General features: G+C 37.6%; 1 protein-coding gene across 1 annotated transcript in view; it reads left to right on the top strand.

Moving 5' to 3' along the window:
- MED21 (mediator complex subunit 21) overlaps positions 1–20,816 on the top strand; it is a 115,604-nt gene extending 94,788 nt beyond the window's left edge. Inside the window, exon 4 of the mRNA XM_090400659.1 lies at positions 20,523–20,816. Coding sequence (XP_090256785.1) covers positions 20,523–20,687 — 165 coding nt within the window. The 3' untranslated portion in view covers positions 20,688–20,816. The remainder of the gene's footprint in view (positions 1–20,522) is intronic.
- The last annotated feature ends 4,260 nt before the right edge of the window (positions 20,817–25,076 follow it).

Here is a 25,076-nt window from a genome sequence, read left to right as displayed (position 1 = left end):
GACAGAATCGAGGGTGGGAAACAGGTGACTAGTGGTGTGCCACAAGGTTCAGTGCTGGGACCATTGCTGTTTAGTTTGTGCATAAATGATATAGGAAATAGCCTGAAAGGAAATATTCAGTTGTTTGGTGATGATGCAAAATTAGGGATGGAATAATAGTTAATCATGGCAATGTGGAGAGCTTTCAGAATGATTTAAATAGGCTGTCAGTGTGGGCAAAAGATAATGGGTGTCAGTTTAATGTCAAGAAATGTAAAGTTATACATTTTGGGATAAAGAGATTACAAGCATGTATCACATTGATGGTAGTGTGCTCCAGGGAATAGATGATACTAGAGATTTGGGTGGTGGTGGGGGGGTAGACAGAGAATTAAAGTTTAGAGAACGTATTGCTAAGGTTGCTAAGTTAGCCCATAAGATTACTTGGATATTGAAGAACACATTAACAATTAGAGAAAAGGAAGTTGTTATTCCTCTTTGTAAGGTCTTGATATGCCCACATTACTGTACTCAAGTCTAGTTCCTTTGGGTTTCTTGGGGATTAGGAAGCAGTGGAGAGGATTCAGAAATGGGTGGCCTGTGGAACATTCGCTGTGAGGATAAATTGAGGGTGTGTAGATTGCAGAAGTTGGTTGATAGGAGAAAAAGAGGGGATTATGAAGGGTTTTATAGGATAGATGTAGGGGAAATGTTTCAGCACTTTGTTAGAGGGACCAGAACAAGGAGTCATCACTGGAAGTTGAATAAAGATGTGATTTAAATAGGCTGTCAGTATGGGCAAAAGGTAATGGGTGTCAGTTTAAAGTTGAGAAATGTAAAGCTATACAATTTGGGATAAAGAGATTACTAGCCATTATTGCATTGATGGAGGTGTACCCCAGGAAATAGATGATACTAAAGATTTGGGGGGGGGTAGACAGAGAATTAAAGAATTAAAGTATCTAGTCCTCACACCCATTAGTATGGGTGTGAGGACTAGATATTTTTTTTCCTTGGAGAGTTATGAAGGAGTGGATGTTAATGGGTTCAAGGAGAGGTATGATAAATTGTGTGGATAGATGGGTCTCCTGCAATGAGTCTTGATTCCATGAAAATGCCCATATAATAATAACAGAGTATGAGTCTTCTTCTTTTCACTGGAAGCAATGGCTCCCTTACTTTGAATTTTATCTGCCATTATTAACAACAATCAAATGAAATAATAGTTATAAACAGTTTATAATTCACAGCGAAACACCAAAACACAGATGTAGCCAGCAACAATGTTGTACACAAATAGTCTATGAAAATTGAACATTGGTTAATCCATTGGAGCATCATTCCACTAAAACAGTCATACAAACGAATTCATCATCATATGAGCAGATTGTCATAAATCAAAGTGTTGTATTGCAGGGCGTATTATACTGTATACAAAAACTGTCTATTATCGGTTATTTTTGGTGAAACAAATTACTCCCCACTTTTTTTTTTAAATGAAGTGCTTCATAAATTTGCACTTGCATACCTAGAGTTTATAGGATCATGTGATTCATTCCTTGCCAAAGTGCATCACCTATAGTATCACAAAATTATTAGATATTTGACTCTAGCAAATCAAATTACATTCATGTATGTTATTTTATTCAGACATGCCTGTCATATGCAAAGGTTCATATCTGATTAATGAAGGTTGAAATGTAATTGTCTACTCCTTTAGAAATTTAAAAATGCAAATAGTTGTAGAATTTCTCAATATTACAAATACAAATGCAAAATACTACAAATAGTTGTAGTATTTTGCATTCTAACATAAATTTGGTGTCTCTAGAAAACACACCATAGCAATTTGTTACATATGTGACAAATGGCAAACCAAAGTACAAATGATTTGGTTTGTCACCCCATGAGTGAGTACAGCTTTTACAATGCCCATTGTGAATGGGTTAAGACACCTTGGGAAACACAGCCTCCTCCTCCTCCCAACATGCCTAAAGTGTTTTAAAACTCATGCTCTGAACACTGATTTTCAACTTGTTTTCTGGTTCAAAATCAGTCTGTAGTAGGATCTACTGTGGTCTTTCCAAACAGCGTAATAACTAATGAGACTCCACTAGCATGTAGGATTATTCTGCTGAGTTGTATGCAATAGAGAGCTTGCATTGCATTATATAAAGATAAAATGCTAACAGACTTTATTATTTACACTGATTTTGTTAACTTCAGGATTTGTGAAGTCTAATATACTATTCACATCCAGTGCCCTGTCATATCTAACATATTTTACATGAAATCTGAAAGCTTTGTCTGGGTATTCACCTGTGTTGGACAGCAGGCTACATTGAGATCATGAGAAATGGGCTGCAGACACTGCAGCTAGGTCTGCTCATTCCCTAAGATATTACTATTTGTATGTTCTCCACATCAGTTACAGGTCAATTGTAAGACAAATTAATATCTCAGTGGAAAATATCATGACTTGAAAGAATAAAGCATTCCAGAGAGTCAGGAAAACTAGATCATCATGGGAGGAATGGCAAGAATGTAAGTTCAACTATAGTATGTTAACATAATAAAGATATGAATTGCATTAAGCTTGGTTATGCACCTGACAAAGGAGTGGAAATATATTCATTTTAGAAATTATAGACTTTACAACCATGTTAAAAATAAGTATTTTATTTCCTGACGTTTCGACCTTCATATTAAGGTTATCATCTGGAGTATATAGAAATATATAAGGACAAGCTGAGTTACATTTAACACAGTATGCTAAAGAGACAATGATTTGATCAACGGTTATTCTACTGGCATGACCTCTAGTGAAAACATAATATTAAAAAATTAAAAATAAATAAAAAAACAGATAAAATTAATTAATTATTTAGAAACTACATAAAAGCTAGATTCTATTTAAGATAACATAAGAGAAACATTCTTTCATATAGATAGTTTTCTTACAGTAACAATGATATCCTAATTTAACATGACAATTGTTATATTAGATTTAAGATTCTGGATTATCTACAGTCCTGTTTCTAGTTAACTCTTAGGGAGAAAAGTTCAGAGGGTAGAATATGCACCTTTCATATTCTTGGGATTTTTAGATCATCATTACTGTTAAGATTAGGGTGGTTGATAAGAATCTCACAGGCTTCCTTAGATTTATCTTCATACCATGTTTTGGTGTGATGTAAACAACTGATGCTTTTCCAGTCAATTCTATGTAAAGTGTTCAGGGCATGATAAGAAAGGCCAGCTTCACCATAAGTTATTATATTTAATGTGTCGTTTAAAGATTTGCTATGATGATTTGCTCCAATGAACAAGCGCTTAAAGATGAATTTAAAGTTATCAGCAATACTTTCCTAAAAAATGGTTATGGCCAAAACACCATTAACAAAATTCTCTACAAGACCTCAATAAAAACCGAAGATAAACCATACTGCAATAAAACTAAACCATTCCTTATATTAAAGGGACATCAGATAAAATAAACAGAATACTACAGAAATACAAAGCCACCTTTAAATATCCTGCAAAATTAAAAATCTTACTCAACTCATCCAAAGACCCACTCCCTCTGCTGGCCCACCCTGGAGTATACCATATTTATTTCACCTGTAATCTACCATATATAGGAGAAACAGGATGCACAATTCCTATCAGACAAAAAGAACATAAACGACACATTAAATATAACTATGGTCAAGCTGGCCTTTCCGATCATGCCCTGAACACTTTGCATAGAATTGACTGGAAAAGCACCAATTGTTTACATCACACCACCCTAATCTGAACAATAATGATGGTTTAAAAATCCCAAGCATATGGAAGGCACATATTCTACCCATGGAACCTTTCTCTCTAAGAGTTAACTATAAACAAGACTGTAGATAATCCAGAATCTTAAATCTAATATAACAATTGTCATGAGGATATCATTGTTACTGTAAGAAAACTGTCTATATGAAAGAATGTTTCTCTTATGTTATCTTAAATAGAACCTAGATTTGACGTAGTTTCTAAATAATTAATTTTATCTGTTTTTTTTATTATTATTTTTTTTTAATATTATGTTTTCACTAGGGGTCATGCCAGTAGAATAACCGTTGATCAAATCATTGTCTCTTTAGCATACTGTGTGAAATGTAACTCAGCTTGTGCTTGTATATTTGTATATACTCCAGATGATAACCTTAACATGAAGGTCGAAATGTCAGGAAATTAAAATAGTTTTTTATAACTTGGTTGTAAAGTCCATAATTTCTAAAATGAATGCTGATCACTGTGCAACACTAAAAGAAAGGAGTGTAAATATGTGCTTTGGGTTTGGACCTTTTGAGTGTGTCGGGGAAGGAAAAAGAGAAAGTTGTACAACAAGGTCAGGTAATTATTTGTTGTGTCTATACACAAATGCCAGGAACAAAATTGTTGAGTTCATTGCTTTGGAGCCTAAGATTGTTGACATTCTTTAAACCTGGCCATCAGAGGATGCAACTAGGATTGAGTGTAAAGGGATAATATTTTTACGAATGACAGAAGAAATAGGAAAGGAGGGGGAGCACAACTAATGATAATAGATCCATGTGTTAAGGCTTAAGTGCTCAAAAAAAAGTTTCTTTCTGGCCTCCTGACATCACAGAAGAATGTAAACCCCCAGTTGCCGACCTCCCAGATATGTGGCTTAGCTAAAATTCATAAACCTAATTCTTCCCTAGGGGTGCTGAAGACTCAAAGCTGTATAACTGAGAGGAGACCTCCACAAAGCCTTTAAAGGAATGTGGAGAACCGACCAGGGCGTCTGACCTAATGTCCAATCCTCACCTTCTCATGGTAGGTATCTACCTGGATACTGAACGAATGAGGATGGGCTGACATTTTGGGATTTAGCCAACCATATTGTATTCTTATTGGCTTAAAAACCACAATATTAAATGGTTTTAAAACATGACAGAATTTCATGCCGGCTGAGGCGTTGCCCGGTTAAAAAACGCCTCCTATGTTTTAACCAATGAACCATAGCACACGGTGAAAAGTCAGGTACTGGAACAAACCCTAAAACACACTCCCAACTCAATATCACCAGAGTTCAAGATCGGTACTATAAAAATAAAAAACCTGAATGGCAAAGAAATGGAGTTAGCTGAGGAATACCAGATCGATATAATATGGTTGACTGAAACAAAAAAGGCAAAAACTTGTGAGATCGTTCTGAGCAATAAATACAAAATGTTATATTCGGGCAATGACAATCAAGGAAAAGGAGTAGCCATAGTATTCAACACTAAATACAAGGCTAATCTTCTTGAATGGCAGGCAATTTCAAGTAGAGTGATGTAGGCAAATATCAGAATGAGGAACTGGACAATGAGACTTATTTGTGCCTAGGGTCCCACAGAAAGTTCTGCTAAGGTAGAAGGGGAGGAATTTTTTGAGGCTATAGAAAGAAAGCAACTGACACAATGAAAAATGAAAAGTTGGTCCTCGTTGGGGATCTAAATAGCAGAGTAGGAAATGATTGTCAGACACAGAAATATTTTGGGAAAATTTGGAGAAAAGAGCAAAGTAAATAATAATGACAAATACTTGTTGGATTGCTGCTCTGGACATGGACTGGTTATTACTAACACCATGTTCCAACATAAAAATGTGCACAAATTCACATGGAGAGAAGACGCGAGGAATAAGAAAAGTCTCATGGACTATGTTATTGTTGATAGTGATGTTTTCTCCCTTGTGCAGGACACCAGAGTGTACAGAGGATTTGAAATTGGAAGTGATCACTATTTAATCTTAGGCAGGATAAAATTGAATTTCATATTGAAAAGAATAACATGTAAGAAAGTTTTAAAGCGAATAAAAGTTGAGCAGCTCTCAGATGTGAACTGTATACTGAAATATGCAAACATTATTCAAGAAAAAATGAAAGAGTTTGAGAATAGGAATCAAACCGTGGAGATTAAGTGGCAAGCTCTGAAGAAAACGTTCATTGATTCAGCCAGAGAGGCATGTGGTGAGGTTATCTGCAAAGTATTTCTTGCAAACAACCTCAACGAGTGAGTTTGAATACTGATAACCGAAACCACTCTCCATAGACCTCTTCCTGACCAATGACCCTTTCAAATACACAATGAATGTAGGTAATTCTGACCACAACCTAGTGCTCATCTCTTCTCCCCCCCCCATGCAACAACGCTTACACAGCCACCCCCATACAAGGGTAGTTTGGCATTATAACAATACCAAGTGGGACAGCCTCTGCAACTTCTATGCCTCATTCCCAGGGCTATTGCTTCCAGCCTTCCAACCCAAACACATGCACTGAACTGATAACCAATGTAATCCTCACTGGCAAGGAATCATACATTCCCCCACAGTACTCTAACCTGCCATTCCCTAACTAAACCCTGGTTTTCCAAAAGATGCACCAAGGCAGTACAAATAAAAAACCAAACATATCATCACTGGCTCAGATCAAGAACCCCATCTTCCTTTGGAGCTGATACCCAAACCCGAAATAAATGCAAAAAAAACAATCATTGCTTCCAAAACAGAGTTCAAAAGAACAAAAAGCAGGAAATTAGCAGCCTGTCCAAATGGCATCTGAGCCTTTTGGTCTCTCACCAAAACAGTCGGTCATGACTTCTGCCCAACACTATTCCCACCTCTATCATATCCGGATGGCTCCATTACATTATCTCCTACAGAAAAGGCCAATCTCCTGATCTCACACTTTGCTTCCAATGCATGCATAACTGACAATGGCAAAAGATCCCAACCATTCCAGATGCCCAACATACAGTGCCCACCATATCCTTTTGCCAGAAAGAGATCAGCAAAATACTGTCTAAATTAGACACAAAAAAGTCTCCTGGGCCTGGTGGCATTCCTCCAATTGTCCTGAAGGTATGTGCACCAGAACTGTCTCCTGTCCTTTGTTGCTTATATATACTGTCTTACTTCACTGGTATCTATCCCATATCCTGGAAATTGGCCTATATTCAACCCATTCCCAAAAAGGGCGACAAGTCACTGCCGTCCAATTACCTCCCCGATCTCTCTCACCTCAGTCCTGTCTAAAGTAATGGACATCAATTCCCAACTCCTACACTACTTTGAAGCCACCCGTCTAATAAACGACCACCAGTATGGATTCCATCACTGCTGATCAACAGATCTACTCGCATATGTCACCCATCTCTGGTCAAATGCCATGGAGAAGTTCGAATCTGAAGCGGTTAACTTGATATTTCCAAGACATTTGACTGGGTCTGGCAAAAGGGCTTACTAAGCAAGCTACCATTGTTTGGTCTATCTTAAGACCTCTGTAATTGGATTGCTTTCTGTTTGGACGCTCACTATGTATGGTGGTGGATGGCTCCTTATCCTCTCACTATTCAACTAATGCTGGGGTTCCTCAAGGTTCTGTCCTCTCACCAACCCTCTTCCTACTATATATCAGTAATCTACTTCAGCTTACCTCCAACCCAATACACAGTTTTGTAGATACACTGCACTCCTCGCTTTCTTTTGATAAACCTTACTCCACACAACTCAGCTCAACCCACAGAACAGCAACCACCACTGCCTTCAATTTAGACCTACAAGCCATCCTCCAATGGGGTTCAGATAACCTAATCAATTTCAATGCAAATAAAACCCAGTACTGTCTCATTTCTCATAAAAAAGAACCAGTTTGTCCCAGTATTATTTTTGACAATACCCAAATTTCCAGACAATCTCAGATTTCTCTTCTTGGAATTACCTTGACATCAAGCCTCTCCTGGCATAAACATATAACAACCATTGCATCCTCAGCTTCTAAAAAACTAGGACTTCTCTTTCACTCAAGACATTACTTCACACTTGAACAGCTATTAACCTTATACAAATCACAAATCTGCCCAACTATTTGAATATTGCTCTCACATATGGGATGGGGCCTACCAAAAGCTCCCTAAAATTGCTCTACTCCATACAGAGGAGAGCAATCAGACTTATTAATGACCAATCTCTTACCAACTCACTCCTCCCACTTTCACACAGACGATCGGTCTCTGCACTATGTGTCTTCTACAAATATTTACATGGAAAATGTTCATCCGAAATAGCATCAATAATTCCCCCACTTAGTACTAAGCTTATTGGAACATGTGCAGCTGCTGCTCAACATACCTACACAGTGCACCTTGAAACCCACAGAACAAGTTTCTTCTCCTTCTCCTTCTGCTATACTGTAAATGATGCTCTATTTTGCCTATTATATTATTATTATGTCTTCAATATTATTATGTTGTCGGCTGCAAATTTTTAATATCTTGTTTGTTGCGGCATTGTAAACTCTGTCTATATAACGTAATTCACTCACTCGTGTAAAGTTTAATCTACCTTCTGCACTTCCTGTCTTATGCCTAAGAGTACTGGAAATTTATTTGTTTTGACTGTGCCACCAGTATTCTTTTTTTGGCATAAGATTTGGTAATACATCCGGCAGACTTTTTTTTCTCTTTAACATAAACTCCTATCAATCTATTATCACACACAGTCGTGGTCCAATATGCACTTAATATTGTTTTTGTTTCTTATATCCTAATTGTCTCCCGCTTTCAGGCCCGAGTTTATTTAGAAACAGTGCATTGTAGTTCAAAGATCTGGCGGCACTCTATTGACATAAAATAAGCACATTTATTTACACTAAGACAAAATTACACTTTAGGGAGGTTAGGGCATGATAGGGAGGTTACTCCTACCTATTCGTTAAAGCAAAAATGTTAAAACTTCTATTTCAGTTCTTTGACAATTATACAACATAAAATATTCTTTCACTTTCCTGCTTACTAAATAAAATTCCCATCTATTCTTAAGGACATTAATTTGCTATACTAAGCTATCATAAATATGTACTCCAGTTACTTTCAAGCCAATAAATAACTTCCTCATAGACACTGCTTATCCTTAACACTTTATATTATCTATTGTTCTCCACTATAAATTGTTCTCCTAGATTACATAAAAAACATAGAACATATAAAAGGAACAAACTCACATAATCTCTGGCATCTTTGTCGCACACTTATTCATTGGTTCCGTTCTAGAGTCCTGCACCTTTCTTCTGTCTCGGGTTTTGGATATCTTCTACAGTGTCTCGTATCACTGGCGTCTCATCAGGAATGTTGCGGGGTCTGGAATGCAGATTTCCGGCACTCGTGGGTTTGGGTGAGGGGATCCAACGTACGGAGTATTTGCATTCTTCTCCGGTACTGAAGTCCACTCCTTGGGCAATAGCTCTTGGCGACCTTCCGCTGCTATGTCATAGGTTTAGATGATTTCCTGGCTTCCGGTGAACCAGCGTCCTTCTCTTCCTTCCAACCTCTGGCATGACCTAGCCGAATAGTCATGCCCTCGATAGTCGACTGCAGATATTCGATGTTCTTACCGTCACCTTTTATTCCTCCTCCTTCAGAACCTTGCATGAAGGATTAAGAACCCCGAAGAATTCAGTACGACACCTTGATCTGTTATTAATGCTGACTATTTCTTTCTTCTCCTAAGTGCACTCCAACAATCCGTTTTGTCCAATAGCAGAACCATGTCTGATCAGTGCTGACCCTTTTAACATTGACCTTGAAGGTGGTCACATATAGCACTTGTAAACAAAAGTTTCTTATACACAAAGTCTGAGAAATAATATAAAGTTTCAAATGACAAAGCATTACTCTTGTTTTTACCAAAGTTGGATGTTCTCTGTTTTCAGACTTTTAGCAAGCTAATTGCCATCGGATTATTGGCTTTTGGCATTCTTTGTACATACAAAATTAATTTCATAACACTTTATAACATTATCTTTTGAGATGTGACCTCTGTAAAAGTAAATGTAAAGCGCTTGTAAAATTCTAAGCTACATCGAACTTTATAAAGGGATCTCAAAAAATATCGCGTCTGAACGTACTGCTTATTTCTTGTATCATTAATTTTAGTACTGTCCTCTCTTGGGAGCTCATTGTGTTCCTTTACATCCTCCTTGTGAACTTCCTGGTTCACGAATCTGTGATACTGGGCTGCATCCTCCTCCTCGGATATGTAGTTATCCCTTCTCTGATTAACATAGTGTGGTCTCGTCTTCCTCCTCCTGATGACTGGAGGCCCTTTTTTCCAATCATGAGTCTAAGGAGTCACCTAAACACATAAACCTGTCGTTTATTTTATTGTATAGCTTTATCCTAACCAAATATACTATTATGACCTTTCCGGGGTTTTTTATGTCCCAAATTCTGAAATTTACTGGAGAAAGTCTTTCCAGGATTTCGTAGGGACCCAGTGCACTTCTCCCAAACTTCCCTCCTTTCTGCTGGATAGATTTTTGCTCAAGGAGAACCAGGTTTCCAGGGTTCAATTCCTTATACTTGCTTAGTTTGTTGATATTTGCTCTGGTTTTTTGCAAGCTGTGTCAGCTGGATTCTGCTATCGTATCGTGAGTTAACATATTGCGCTCGATTAAATCATTCAAATACTCATCTATGTCTGCGAAACCACAGTCGATGTGAGAGTATTTTAGATCACAAGGGAAACTCGGTTCGAATCCGTAAAGAACAACTGCGGGGCTTTCTCTTATTGCCAAATGAATGGCAGTCCTGTAGGCAAATAACGTTTGCAGCAAGTAAGTATCCCAACTAGTCACTTTATTGTCAGCTAGCTTGGCTAGTGTGTGCTTCAGAATTTTGTTTAGTCATTCACACATCCTGTTCCCTTGGAGGTGATATGGGGTAGTGAATATCTTCTCTATCTTGAGTGTTTTGCACAGTTGTAGCATAATCTCTTCTGTGAAATTTGCCTCCTGATCGGACAGGAGGGTCTGAGGTGCCCCATACCTGGATATTAACTTTAGGAATTTATTAGCCACTGTTCGTACAGTCTGATCCTTCATGGCTACTGCCTCAGGGAACCTGGTGAACATGTCTATTGGAACAAGTACATATCTATTTCCTTTCTGCATAGTGGTTAAGGGCCCAATTATATCCACAGCCTCTGCCTGGAAAGGTCGGAAAGGGGCAGGAAAAGGTTCCCCTTAAAGCCAGCTTTCTTTTGGCAGATATTGCATGAGGACATATGAGAGCACATCCCTCCTCATGCTCCTCCACAGATATCTATCAGATATGCGTTGCCACGTTTGCTTAAATTCCTGATGCCTTGCCAGGTCAGAGTCATGAAATGTATGAAGCACTTAAAAGATCATGACTGCAGGGATCAATATCTTGTCTTTCCATCTTTCCATCACTTCCTGCTTGGAGAATAGAAGCCCATCATCATCCATGTGTAGGGTTTTCAGGAATGAAAACTCACTAGGCAGTGGCTCCCCCTTTTCAACTGTTATGAATTGTGCTTCACATGAGGTCTCTCCACTGAGCTGTGATAATGAGAGATTTCTGCCATGATTGAAGGTGAGCGGGGGCCTATTCTTGTTCTCTTCTAAATTCTCCATCTTATGTATGGGGATGGGATTATCATCACTATTACTAGGCTGATCTCTTTTATTGTTCGCTCTTAGAGATCTCGATAAGTAGTCAGCCACTACATTTTTCTTTGCTGGGATATACTATGTGTTAATGTTGTACTCTTGGAGTTCCAGGGTCCACCTAATTATTCTTTGGTTCTTATCTTTCATGGAGGACAGAAAAGATAGTGGCTGGTCTGACCTCATCATTATATGTTGTCCTAACAACAAATATCTTAGCTTCCTGAATGAAAACACAATTGCCAAGGTTCCTTCTCTATGACTGAATAGTTCAGCTTAGAGGATGAGAACTTTCTGCTAATGAATGCTATTGGCCAGAAATTGTCCCCATGCTTCTGGTCTAACACCGAGGTAATGGTATCATGCGAGGCATCTGCCGAAAGAAAAAAACGTCTCCCCGAATTTAGGGTAAGTAAGGACAGAGGATCTCGTTAAGGCTAAATTTAGAAAATCATAGGGGCTTTGCTGCTCACTTGTCCAATTAAATTTCACCCCCCCTTCTTTGTTAGTTTGACAATAGGCTCCATTAGCATAGAACAATTTGGAATAAAGTTCCTATAGAAATTTATCATCCCTATGTATCGACGGACTTGTCTTACTGTTCTTGGAATCTTTGCGTCAAGAATGGCACATGTGTTAATGGCACATGTGTTTGCTTGAGTGGGAATTATTCCATTTTCATTCACTCTGTGGCCCAGGTATTCAACTTCTCTTAAAAAAGAATTGGCATTTAGAGTATTTCAAAGAGAGCTTGGCCTGATGTAATCTTGCCGACATGACCGATAGTATTTCTTTGTGTGTGTGAGAGTCTTGGGAATAGATCAGTAGGTTGTCTTGAAAGCAAATGACTCCCTTTCCCAGGATGCCAGCAAGAACGGTGTTCATTAGTGACTGAAACGACATGGCAGAGTTTCTTGCACCTTGTGGGAGCCTATACGGTTGGTACCTTCTGCCATCTTGTTGTGAATGCAAAATATTTCCTGTCTTCTTTCTTTAACGGGATCTGAAATAAACCAAATTCAAATCCAGTTTTGAGAAATATTTTGCATTCTCCAGCCCTATCAGCATCTCTTCTATTTTACATAATGGGAAGTCAGTTGGCTTCGTGACTTTATTCACTTCTCTCAAGTCCAGAATGAATCTAAGACCACCATTGGGCTTCTGTATTAGAATATAAGGGCTGTTCCTTTGAGAGTTTGACTTTTCAATTATCCCTGCCGCTTCATACTCTTGTAGCATAGCTCACAGTTGTTCCATTTGTTTAATTGGTGTCTGATATTGTTTGATGTGAATGGGGGTTTTAGTAGTGATTTGGACAGCATGGTCCACTAAATCTGTACAGGACAACCAGGTGATCTTTTCAGTAAAAACTCCATTGTACTTCTGGAATACCGTGTGTGGGAACTCCTCAATCACTCTCCTCTCCCCTGTAGAGGTAGCTTGACTTGTGGTGTCTCTTATCAACTTCTCCCACCAATCAAGACCTTCCTCTTTCGGCCTTGCCGTTTTGATTTCTAGCACAACACTTGTCTCCTCCCCTTTCTGATGTTGTTGCTCCATGAGTCTGGGATTTGACCTGAGCTCTGCCCCACATAGAGACACAGTGCCTGTGGCAAAATTGCATGCAAAATGATACTTCTGTAGTAAGTCAATGCCTAAAATAACTTATTCAGTTGTGATCATGGTCTCAGGGAGAACAATTAATTCGTGAGACAATTTCAATTGAAACCCAGGCAGAGTGATGACCATGCCTACCTTTATAGTAGTGTGGAGCTCTGTCTTTGCCACTCCTGTGAGTTTGATTGGATGGTTTAGTTCAGTGACTTGGTTGGGAATCAGGCTCTTTAGTTTTGAAAATAGCGGGCAAGAGATAACAGAGACATGAGCTCCTGTCTAAGTGAACTTCACGGGGCGTATCTCTTATTAGGCCATGCACGGTCATTAGGGACTTTTCTACCAACATAAGATTTTCTACCAACCCCTCGTGTATGAGCTCAACGTTAAAAAAAAAAAAAAAAAAAAATCAAAGAAAAATCAGAACTCCTTGGTGGACACAGGAAGTTAAACAGGCAGTGAAAGAAAAAAAAGAAAGTATATCAAAAGTTCCTGGCAAATAGTCAGCTTGTTCTCTTATAGAATACAGAGACAAATATAAGAAAGCTAAACACTGTGTAAAACTGACTAAACAAAAGTCATGGGAGGACTTTGGTAAGAATATAGAAAATAAATATCAAGAAGGTGGCAAGATATTTTAGAGGTTATTGAAGAAGCTCAGAAATGGAGGAATGAGTGCTGTAAAAGGAATTAGAGATGATAAAGGTGACATGTAAACAGGAGGAAAAGATATCCTTGAAATATGGAGTAATTCCTTCGAACAATTGCTAAATGAAACAAGCAGTGATGACAGCACAGTGGTAAAAAACACTGACCTGGCATGTAATCAGGAATACATATCCATACTTGAAGTAGAAAAAAGCCATCAAAAGTCTGAAATGTGGAAAGGCAGCTGCAGTAGATGATATTCAACCAGAAATGCTCAAGTATCGAGGTATAAAAGTCTTACAGTGGCTGCACTGCATAGTTCAGAGGGACAAATTCCAGATGATTGGAGTAGAGCCCACATAGTACCCATATATAAAAAGGGAGATAAAACTGAATGTGAGAATTACAGAGGTATTTCTCTACTGAGTGTTCCTGGTAAGATTTATGCAACTTGAGAAACAGTTGAGAAGGATTGTGGAAGAAAAGCTTGGTGAAGAACAAGCTGGATTCAGGCCAAATAGAGGCTGTCAGGATCAGATCTTCACTTTACGACAAATATGCCTTTTCTAGTATAATGTTATTCATTATCTATATGGATCACATTATGAAGGAAAGTGATATTAAATCTGGAAAAAGCATATGACAAGGTGCCACGAGAGAAGCTATTCAAAACGCTACTGTTGTATGGTCTCAGTGGGGCATTATATCAAGCAATACTTAGTCTTTATTTCAGCTGTAATTCAGCAGTTGGAATTGAAGGAATTACAGGAAGATGGTTTAATGTTAAATCTGGTGTCAGACAAGGATGTACATTATCCCCTCTGTTATTTGTTATCTATATGGATCACATTATGAAGGAAAGTGGTATTAAATCTGATATCAAAATTGGAGATGGATATTAATGTCAGCTCCTTGCTTTATGCAGATGATGTTGTACTTCTAAATAAATTTGCTACAGGTTTGCAAGATTCCCTGACTAAATTGAATAACTGTTGTAATATAAATGGTATGAAGGTCAGCAATAACAAGACAAACAAATGAAAATAGGCAGAAGCATTGAAAATATCAACTGCATTATGAATGGAGAACCTATAGAACAATTAAAACATTTCAACTACTTAGGCACGATTTTTAGTGAAGATGGTAAATTAAATATGGAAATAGACAACAGGATCAACAAAGCTGATATGGTAGGAAGTCAACTGAATAAATTTATATGGAATGAGAGAGAAATTAGTCAAAACACTAAATTAGCTGTATACAAGACAGTGTTCAAACCAGTTTTAACTTATGGATCTGAGAGCTGGGTCAGAAGTAAAACACATGACCAAAGACTAGAGACCACAGATGTGAGAGGCCTGAGAAAGACTAGAGGCGTGAACAGATGGCATCAATGGCAATATCATATTAAAAACTGGGATATTAGGAAAGAACTTGACATTGTCAGCATCCAGAATGAGTTATCAGAGCTAATCTCAGATGCTATGGTCACTTAAGCAGAATGGGAGAGAAGAGATTAGCAAAACAAGTGTTCTCTTCAAGGTTGATAGGAAAAAGATCCTGAGGAAGACCAAGATATAGGTGGATTGATAAAGTAAAAACTGCCTTAGAAGATAGATCTGACAATGTTGAAGCCTTGACAGGTAATAGATTGATTTGGAGGAAAATTGTAGACAGTTAGTTAGTAACGATGTAAATTTTTCATGTAGTATTATACTATCATATCCTGTACACCCCTTGAGGGTAAATGTCAGGAACTTGATGATGATCATGAAATCCTCTCTAAGATCATTAGTAGAGGCTACTGATTCTCAGCTGTATAAAGTATCCAAACAGCATAATGTCTTGCTCTCCCCTTCACATATAGATAAAAAAACTCTTCCCATTTTAAAAGTTGTATTGAAAATCTAATTGTTAATGATACTGATATCCTAGTGATCACCAACATTCCCTTAAATGACACTTTATTGCTTCTTAAAAAAAAAGTTTTCCCCTCTTGATATCATAGACCTCTTTGCCTTCCTCTTGGAAGAACAAAATTTATAAATAAATAGATCGTATCTTTATGGGATCTTCTTCCCCCCCCCCCCCATCAATTTTTTAAGGAAGATTTTGAAAAACAAGCTCTTGACTCAGCTCCTCTCAAACTTTCTATCTGATTAAGATATGTAGATGATGTATTTTCTGTCTGGTCTCATGGTCCAGACACATTAGACTTTCCTATATGACTTCACCACTCCACAATGGAAAAAAAAAAAACACTAGTAATCTAGCCTTTCCAAACGCCTTGATCATCCGCCTACCTGACAGTAGCCTGTCCTTTTCAGTATACAGAAAATCCACTTAGGCAGATACATTCACCAACTTTTCCATCACCTTCCACCATTCAATAATATGGTGTCATTAAAACACTAACCCATAGAGCCTATAACCTTTTGTTCCAATCAGACTTCTCTTGCAGCAGAATTCAATCAATAGCTACCATTCCCACAGTATTAAAAAATAATCAACCAATCAACCCTTCCCCGAGTCCACTACCATTTCTTCAGACACATTTTAGTAATGCTATCACCATCCCTTATGTCTTAAGCACAGAAAAAAGTAGCCAGAATCTTAAAGAAATACAATCTTTGCGCTACTTTCCAGACCCACTTAAAACTAGCTACCCTTATCTACTCCACTGAAGAGAGATTTCCTCCTTTCTCAGTTCCAGATGTATATAGAGTTCCGTGTTCCTGTAAGTTGGCCTACTATGTATAGACAGGAACGACGGTAAAGGCAGCTACCATCAGCATGGAAGAACATTTAAAAAAAATACATCTGCAGTCATGACTGTGACCAGTCTGGCCTTGCAGACCATGCTTTGGATACTGCTCACAGAATTGATTGGAAAAAGACCACCATGCTCTATCACACTGAATTTAGATTAGAATCTGCTGCTGCTCTTAAAAATTGGCCCAAATTTGAATAAATATGATTGCATAAACTTCCCAAAATATAGATACTGCGATCTCAAAGCACTGATGCTTTGAGATCCCAGTTTACGTCTTAAGCTGCTAACAGGTGTCCAGAGAGGATGCTCCACCTGGTTAGGACTCTAGCCTTTCATTTAATTTTGTGTTGCCTTTGTGTGTGTTACAAGTCTCATATTGTACACTCTGTAACTGAAATACTGGAAGAATTAAATACTTTATTTATTTGTTAGAGGCTTAATGGAATGAAACAGCATTAATAAAGGATTAAAAATATTATTTAATTCTTCCAATATTTTGTCTTAGTCACTAAGACATCGTCAGGGACAAGTCTCTTTGTACCCCCCCCCCTACAATGCCTCAGTGAATGTGATGAAATATTTGAAGAATTATATTATATTTTAATCTTTCTTAGTGCTGTTTCACTCCATTAAGCATCTGACATGAGTCTCTCCAAGCACTTGAGCCTTAACATATGGACTATTTATATTCCTTTCTAGTGCTGTTTCACTCCATTAAACTTCTAACATGAATGATATCAGAAGATTTGAATCCATTTAGGGAAGAAATGCATTAAAGCAATAATAGTAATGTCCCCATGTAGCAGTGAGTTTGAGGCTATCTGGTGTGAAGTGGAGGTTAACAGGATGAAATATATGGTATGATGTTACTACAGACCTGGCAGTTCATTTGAAAGGGACGATGAAATGCATTGCCAAATTATCCCAGTAGAACTGAACAAATTATCATTATGGTGACTAATTATCCAAAGATTGATTGGGTAGAAGATAAATCTCATAAGAATTTATTGAGTTCTTTGCAAGATAACTGTCTCAAACAGCATGTGAAAGAAGGAACTCGAAGTCAAAGATGTTCGATTTGTTCACAGCATCAGAGGTGTGGAGAGGGCCTCTGTTAAGAATATGACTATTTTTCCACCTGTTGATGTGACAGTGATCATGTCATACTTTTCTGAGAAGTAGCTAGTTATACTGACGTTCCAGTTAGAACAGGTTACGTGCTGAACTACAAAGCTGGAAATTATGACCAACTTAGGAGAATGCTATCTGGTCCCATGATATCAGTTACCATGGGACCAAAATCTCCCGTGCATTGCTGAGATAGATATCAGCAATGCATGGGATCTTTGAAAAATTACTTAAATGAGACAGTATCTGAATGTATCCCTAGAGTTTGAAGAATAAATCAGATGGGAGGGAAGTGGATGTGCTACCTTATTAAGCAAGAGATCCATAAGATAAAGATCATGTGGATGGAATATTGTGAAAATGAGAGTGAGAGGAGTTCTGAAATATATAAAGCACAGGCCAGAAAATTAACAATTATTGTATAGAAAGCTAAATCGAGAATATGAAAACAAATTAGCTATACAGGCTAAAGGCAATTCAAAAGAATTTTTTCTTTACTCTGCAAGTAAGAGAAAGAATGAATGTGGAAAATAACTCGGAAGTTAATGAAATGGTTCAGTTAATGGGTGCTCACTTTGCTAAGATATGTGAACCAGGTGTACACAGTGCAACTACTACTACATTGGAATGTCATTGGAACCTCATTCCCATGCAGAGGTGCATGAGAATGAGGTTGCAGCTGGATAAGAATTCAGCAATAGGAATATGCTGGCCTAGTTGGCTGAGTGGTTAGCATATCTGCTCTCCGGCCAAAAAGCTGCTGCTGCTCTTATCCCACCCACCCAGCATATATGTCGGGTATATCCCTTGGAACATTTCCAGTATAACAATGGTATTCTTATTATTAATTGTTATATTATTATTATTATTATTCCTTCCCTCCTCTTTTACCGAGGATTTTTCTACTTTTAACGTCTACTGTATCGAGGATAAGGTGGTTAGCCCTATGCCTCTCAGTGTGTCCTATGTCTGTAGATGCATGTGTTCATGAGCCGGTTTGCCTGTTCTGGGGGATGAAAAACCCTCTACCTCCATATGAGATCAGCTAACTCACCTTTAGTTGAAAAAGGCAACTTGGACTGGAATCAAATCCAGATCTTTCTGACCAAAGGGCTTTGTCTATACTGACTGAGCTACAGAGGCTGCAGGTTCAAAATCCTGCTGTGGGCAGGGTGTTTGTGATTGTCTTTCACATTCATACATTCATTTATACAAGTGTATAAACACTCTCCCAAGATGGAATGGGTCACCATTGGAGAAGTAGACCTACCCCTCTGCAATGGGGTGAGACCTTTACCCAACAGTGAGGAATATATAGACTGAGAAAAAAAAAGGGGGGCAATATATGTAGTCTCTGCTCATGAAAGATACCACAGGAATAGAAAGAATGTAGGATAGTTCCATTGTACAAGGGTGGTGCAAAAATTGTTTGTGAACTACCAATTTGTTTGTGTCTAACTACCGACCTATCAGTATCTTGGGTGTAGTGGTGACGATTTTAGAAAATTTGGTAAGAACTTGCATACAGAAATGGGTAGACAGACAAGCTATACTCTGCAAGGAACAGCATGGGTTTATTTAAGAGAGGTCATATTTTAGCAATTTGCTCATATTTTATAATAGTGTTACAGTTGAGTTGGATGAAGGGGATGATGCACTATGATAATGTTGGATTTTGTTAAGGCACTCTTGGTAGGATATCACATGAAAGGCTGTTGCATAAATTGGAGAATATTGGTTTGAAGAATAATTTCTTGAGTTAGATAATTAGATGGTTGACAGACAGGTAGTAGAAAGTGGTATATGGTGGGTGTGGATCTGCCAGATTTCAGGTGACGAGCAGTGTACCCCAGTTTTCAGGCCTTGGATTGTTGTTATTCAATTAATGACATTAGGAACAATCTAACAGATGTTCAGTTGTTTGCTGATGTATGTCCTTATAATTTTAATGAGCAGAATGATTATTTTACTACTTTTACCAGTACCTTTTACCAGGCTTTTTAAACTCAGGTAGATTTTATGAGTTTTATCAAATTTTAAACTTGTGCACAATTTTAATTTGTATTATCATCTTTAAAATGTATGTGAGTACATATATTTCTTTGTGATTTTATTGATGTATATGAAAATTTTTTGAAACAAATTCCTGCATTTATATACTGCAGTTGATTATTCTTTTAAATATTGAATGAGATTAAACTGTCATTATGCATTGGCAGTCCATTCTACTTTGAAAAAGAAGAAAGGAATTATTTATGCTAGGCTCTGCACAGGTCTGAGTCATCTTACACATTTTCTAAGTGAAGGTGAGTTAGCTGGTCTCATATGGAGCAGGAGTGTTCTTTTGGAAACTGGCTTTTCTGTCCCACAAAGCAAACTGGCTAGAAAAACACAATTTACAGACATAACACACTTTCTTCGTAGACTTAGTGGCTTGGACAGTAAATTCAAAACAATAAACACTCAGCAGATGACCCACCTAAGTGTGATCACTAACACTCACCTTACCATATATCATCTTCTGGTGGAATGCTAGCACTTTGCTCAATTGGAATGTCATGTTTACTAATCTGGCCAAGCCTTCTACGCTTAGCCAGATCTTGTTATACTTTGACAAATTGAATGAAGTTTAACATTATATGACAAATTGATTTGTACAGATGTATCTGATTCTAAGTGTATTTTATATTATTTGCTTTTTTTGCATGAAGTATTATTTACTTATTTGTTCTTTTTTGCCTCATGTACTGCCGAAGCCTATGTCATAGCATAGTATGACTTTTGATATTATTACCATCAGTGAACCCCATACTAAACCGGACAACATTTTAAATAATATTTATATTTTTATTTGATTATTTTTAGGTAGCAAGTCTTCGTCGTCTTGAGCAAGAGAACCAGGATTCTGCTCATCGATTAGAGGAAGTTGTACATAGAGGAGAGCTGCTCTTAGAGCAAATACAACAAGCTTTACATGACATTGCACAATCACAATTAGAAATGCAAAGATTGCAAGATACTATGTCTTAATATACATTGTACGTCAGTTTATAATTCAACATGTCTGTTATGTCCATTTTCATATAGATGTTATATCAATTTCTTTTATGTATTATATAGATTTCATTTCGAACATAATTAAAAATTATATATATATTATGTGCAAGTAAAACAAATTTTTAGCATATAATGAAGAGAACACTATGTGATGAATTAAAATACTCTCAGATTTTACATTTTCATGTATGTTGACACAAGGATATTAATGAGGTTCAAAAGTATTTAGATATAGGTAAAAAAGAAACCATCATATAAGTATAGCATAATCATTTTTTTTTAAAACTAGCTATAATTATCAACTATATAAATATTCGAGCTTGTTAAACTCGTAGAATTTACTTATTTAAACAGAATGTTCTGTTCCACTAATATTGACTGCTCACTGCAAGGAAGGCGCACATTCTTTTTATTAGAGCAATTATAGAAAGATTGTGTAAAAGCTTTTGCAAAGAAATGAAACTGAATATTCATTTTATGAATGTCTGAGATGAGTTTGATAAAAGGAAGGAGTATTTTAAGAGAGATGGTTTGTTGCACTTAAATGGATTGGGTGCTTGGCATTTAGAACATTTATTGATAAAGGATAGAGTAAGTGGTCAAAAACAGGGAAATGGGATTTGTTAGGGAGGCAAGTGATAGAATCAGCTGTAAATAGTACTAAGGTCATTAATCGCTGTGAATTTGGGATTAATTGCTTGTAGAAAATTAACAGTATACAAAGTGGGCTAATTCACACACAGGGAGATTATGGGAGAAAGGGAGTATTGCAATTTATGTATACTGATGCTCGAAGTATTTGGAATAAGTACGAAGAATTTTTGTCATTACTTAGTACAACTTGGCCAAAAATTATACGAATTAGTGAGACTTGGTTAACAAAAATTATGATATAGTTATAGGGATTGAATGTGAGGGGTACAGTATTTTCAGGCTGGACAGAGATGACAGAATGGGGGGAGGGAGGGGGTTTTACTCATGAAAGACGAAGCGTTAAAGCCAAAAAAGTTAGAAGTTCCTCAAGGTGACAACAGGTATGTAGAGGGCAGTTCATTCGAGGCTGTTTGGTGTGAGATAGAGATCAACAGTGCGAAATATGTAATCAGTTGTTGTTATAATCCAAGGGGTATAAGGGAGAATGTAGATAATATGTATTGGCAAATTAGCATGATTAGTAGAGGTTGAGGAATTATTATGGGGGATTTTAACTTTGGGGACATAGATTGGGGGAAGGAATGGTCACAAGAACAAAGGAAAGTTTATACAGTTAAGAGATAACTACCTGCGACAGCATGTAATGGAAGGGACAAGAGATTCAAGAGTGTTAGATCTGGTCATAACACCAGAGAACATATCAGTAAATAATAATTATTATTATTATTATCCAGGCCTCCATGGAGTCCCTCATCGTGGGAGGTCCTTCCTAAGAAATACAAAGTCTATCGACTCATTGAGGGGAGGTCCCCTCCCCCCCCCCTAAGAAACACAAAGTCTATCATACCACTCCTTAAACTCATTGACCATTCTCACTCTCGCCACTCCATCAGGCAATGCATTCCATGGTTCAGCCACCCTCCATGAAAAGAAACCACTCCTCACCCTCTTGCTCACGGTTTCCTTTCGTAACTTCTAGGAAGTTACGAAAGGAAAACCTGTTGTCATCACTCCTTCCCTCTGTTCAACCAAGTGAAAGAACTCTCCAGTGTCAACCTTGTAACCACCTTTCAACAGTTTAAAAGTCTCAATCATATCACCTCTCCTTCTTCTATCCACCAAACTCTGCAGTCCACATTTCCTCAGCCGATCCTCATAACTAACATTGTACAGTCCTGAAACTATCTTTGTTATCCGCCTTTGTACCCTTTCCACAGTTAATTTATCCCCTTCAAATCCTGGGGACCAAATCTGAGAACAATAGTCTAAGTGTGGTCTGATCAGAGTCTTATACAATGGAATGATAACCCTTTTATCTCTGCAGGTCAGTGTCCTTCTCATTATTGCAGACCCTCTGTGTTACCTTTGCAATATGTCCCCTAAATTTCAGGTTTCTATCAATCATCAACCCCAGATCTCTTGTCTACCCTTTAGTTACAAATTTAGTTAAATGTCTCCACTTGGGGAAAGTGATCATGTGGTCTTGTTGTGGGAGATTGTAAAATGGGCTGAATATTCTGTTCAGAAGGGGTACATGTGTAATTACAAGGCTGGTGATTATGACAAGCTGAGAAGTCAGCTTTCAGCAGTGCTATGGCATGAGAATTTGAAGGGGAGATTGTCAAGGAGTTTTTAAAGAAAGCTGTATCAGATGGTATTCTCAGAGTCAGAAGGAGAAATCAAGTAGGAGTAAGATGGATGAATAATATTATTAAACAGGCACTGCAGATAAAGAAAATGTTGTGGAGGAAGTACAAAAAAAAAAAGGAGGTGAGCGTTCCCATGAGCAGTACAAAGTACAGGCATAGAGAGTAACCTGTATGGTAAAGAAATTCATAACTAAATATGAGAGGAAGCTAGCTGATGAATCCAAAAGAAACCCTAAGGAGTTCTTTCGCTGTGTGGCAAGTAAAAGGAAGAATAACCATGGAAAGATTACTTTAAAAAGTGTTGATGGTAGGGAAATTGCAGAAGCAAATCAAATAATTGAGTTGCTTAGTGATCATTGTGCAAAAGTGTACAATCTTGGTTGTGATATTGCAGTGTCAAATGTGTCATTGACTGATGAGAGTCTAGAGATAGACAAAATAGAGGTGCTTAATATATTACAGAACCTTAATGCTTACACTGCCATTGGGTTAGATGGCATATTGGCCCATGTGTTACAAGAATGTGCAAGAGAATTAGCACCTACTCTAACCAGGCTTTTTAATTTAAGCCTCAGTTCTGGTAAAGTACCAATAGAGTGGAAAGAGGGGAAAATAATTCCATTCTATAAGGGAGGCTCCAAGACAGGTTGTAAATTATAGACCAATCAATATATCTGGAGTGGTGGTTAAGGTTTTGGAGAAATTGGTAATAATTAGAATTCAGGACTGGGTGGACAGCAATATGGTACTCTATAAGGAAGGGGCAACATGGTTTTGTGAAGGGTAGGTCTTGCCTCAGTAACTTGCTTACTTTCTATAATAGAGTAACAGTGGAGTTGGATAAAGGAAATCCTTACTCAGTAATACTACTGGACTTTGCAAAGGCATTTGACATGATTCCACACGGAACTCTTTTGCATAAATTAGAGCAAATGGGTATGGATCCAAAGCTGGTGATTTAGATTAGACGGTGGCTGATGGATAGATATCAAAGAGTGGTTTATGGAGGAGCTGAGTTCAGGAGAAGCCAGGTGACTAGTGGTATACTTCAAGGCTCAGTGCTTGGACCACTATTGTTTAATTTGTACATCAATGATATTGGGAATACTTTGAAAGAAAATATCCACTTGTTTGCTGATGATGCAAAATTAGAAGAGCGATACTCAATTCAGATGATGTAGATATCTTGCAGGATAATTTAAATAGGCTGACAGTATGGACTAAGGTAAATGGCTGTCAGTTTAATGTGGCTAACCATAAGGTGATGCACTTCGGGAGGATGAGATCACATGCTGTTTACTGTATTAACGGAACAACTGCCAAAAGTTGATGAAGCAAGGGACTTGGGAGTTATTGTGGACAGAGAACTTAAGTTTAAAGGGCATATTCCAAAGATTGCCAAAACATCACATCAAATTACATGGTTGTTGAAGAACACACTAACAAGCAGGACTAAGGAAGTTATTGTTCCACTTTATAATAATAAACCGCATTTGGACTATTGTGCACAGATCTGGTCATCTGGATTTCTTGGTGATGAAATGGTAGAGAGGATTCAGAGGCAGTTACAAAGATTGTTGCAGGTCTGTGGGATATTCCCCACGAGTATGGATTGAAGATCAGTGGGTTCTAAAAACTAACTAATAGATGTAGGAGAGGAGATATGACAGAAGATATAAATTATTAAAGGGGTTTTATAGGATTGATGCTGATGACATTTTTAAGACCAGTGCAAGAAGGGAGAGAACCAGGGGCCATCCCTGGAGATTATGTAAGAGAGTGGTTAACAAGGGTATTAGAACTAGATTTTTTGTTTGGAGGGTTATGAATGGGCGGAATCATTGCCAGAGATGGTTGGGAATGCTTTGTCTGTGAATAAATTTAAGAAGTATGATAGGTATCGTGTAAATATTGGTTAGTGTGTCAGTGTAGAGTCTCCTGCAATGAGTCTTTTGAATCCATGGAGACACCGTTATTATAATAATTCCTCTGCACTCCATGTCCCATTTCTTACTGGAATTAACATATTTTGATGAAAATGTTTTGCAATTTGCAAACA

The sequence above is a fragment of the Typopeltis vanoorti genome, chromosome 11 (assembly GCF_054136105.1).
Source record: "Typopeltis vanoorti isolate ZY-2024b chromosome 11, IOZ_Tvanoo_1.0, whole genome shotgun sequence".
Classification (NCBI taxonomy): Eukaryota; Metazoa; Arthropoda; class Arachnida; order Uropygi; family Thelyphonidae; genus Typopeltis; species Typopeltis vanoorti.
This window is presented reverse-complemented; position numbering and strand designations above follow the sequence as displayed.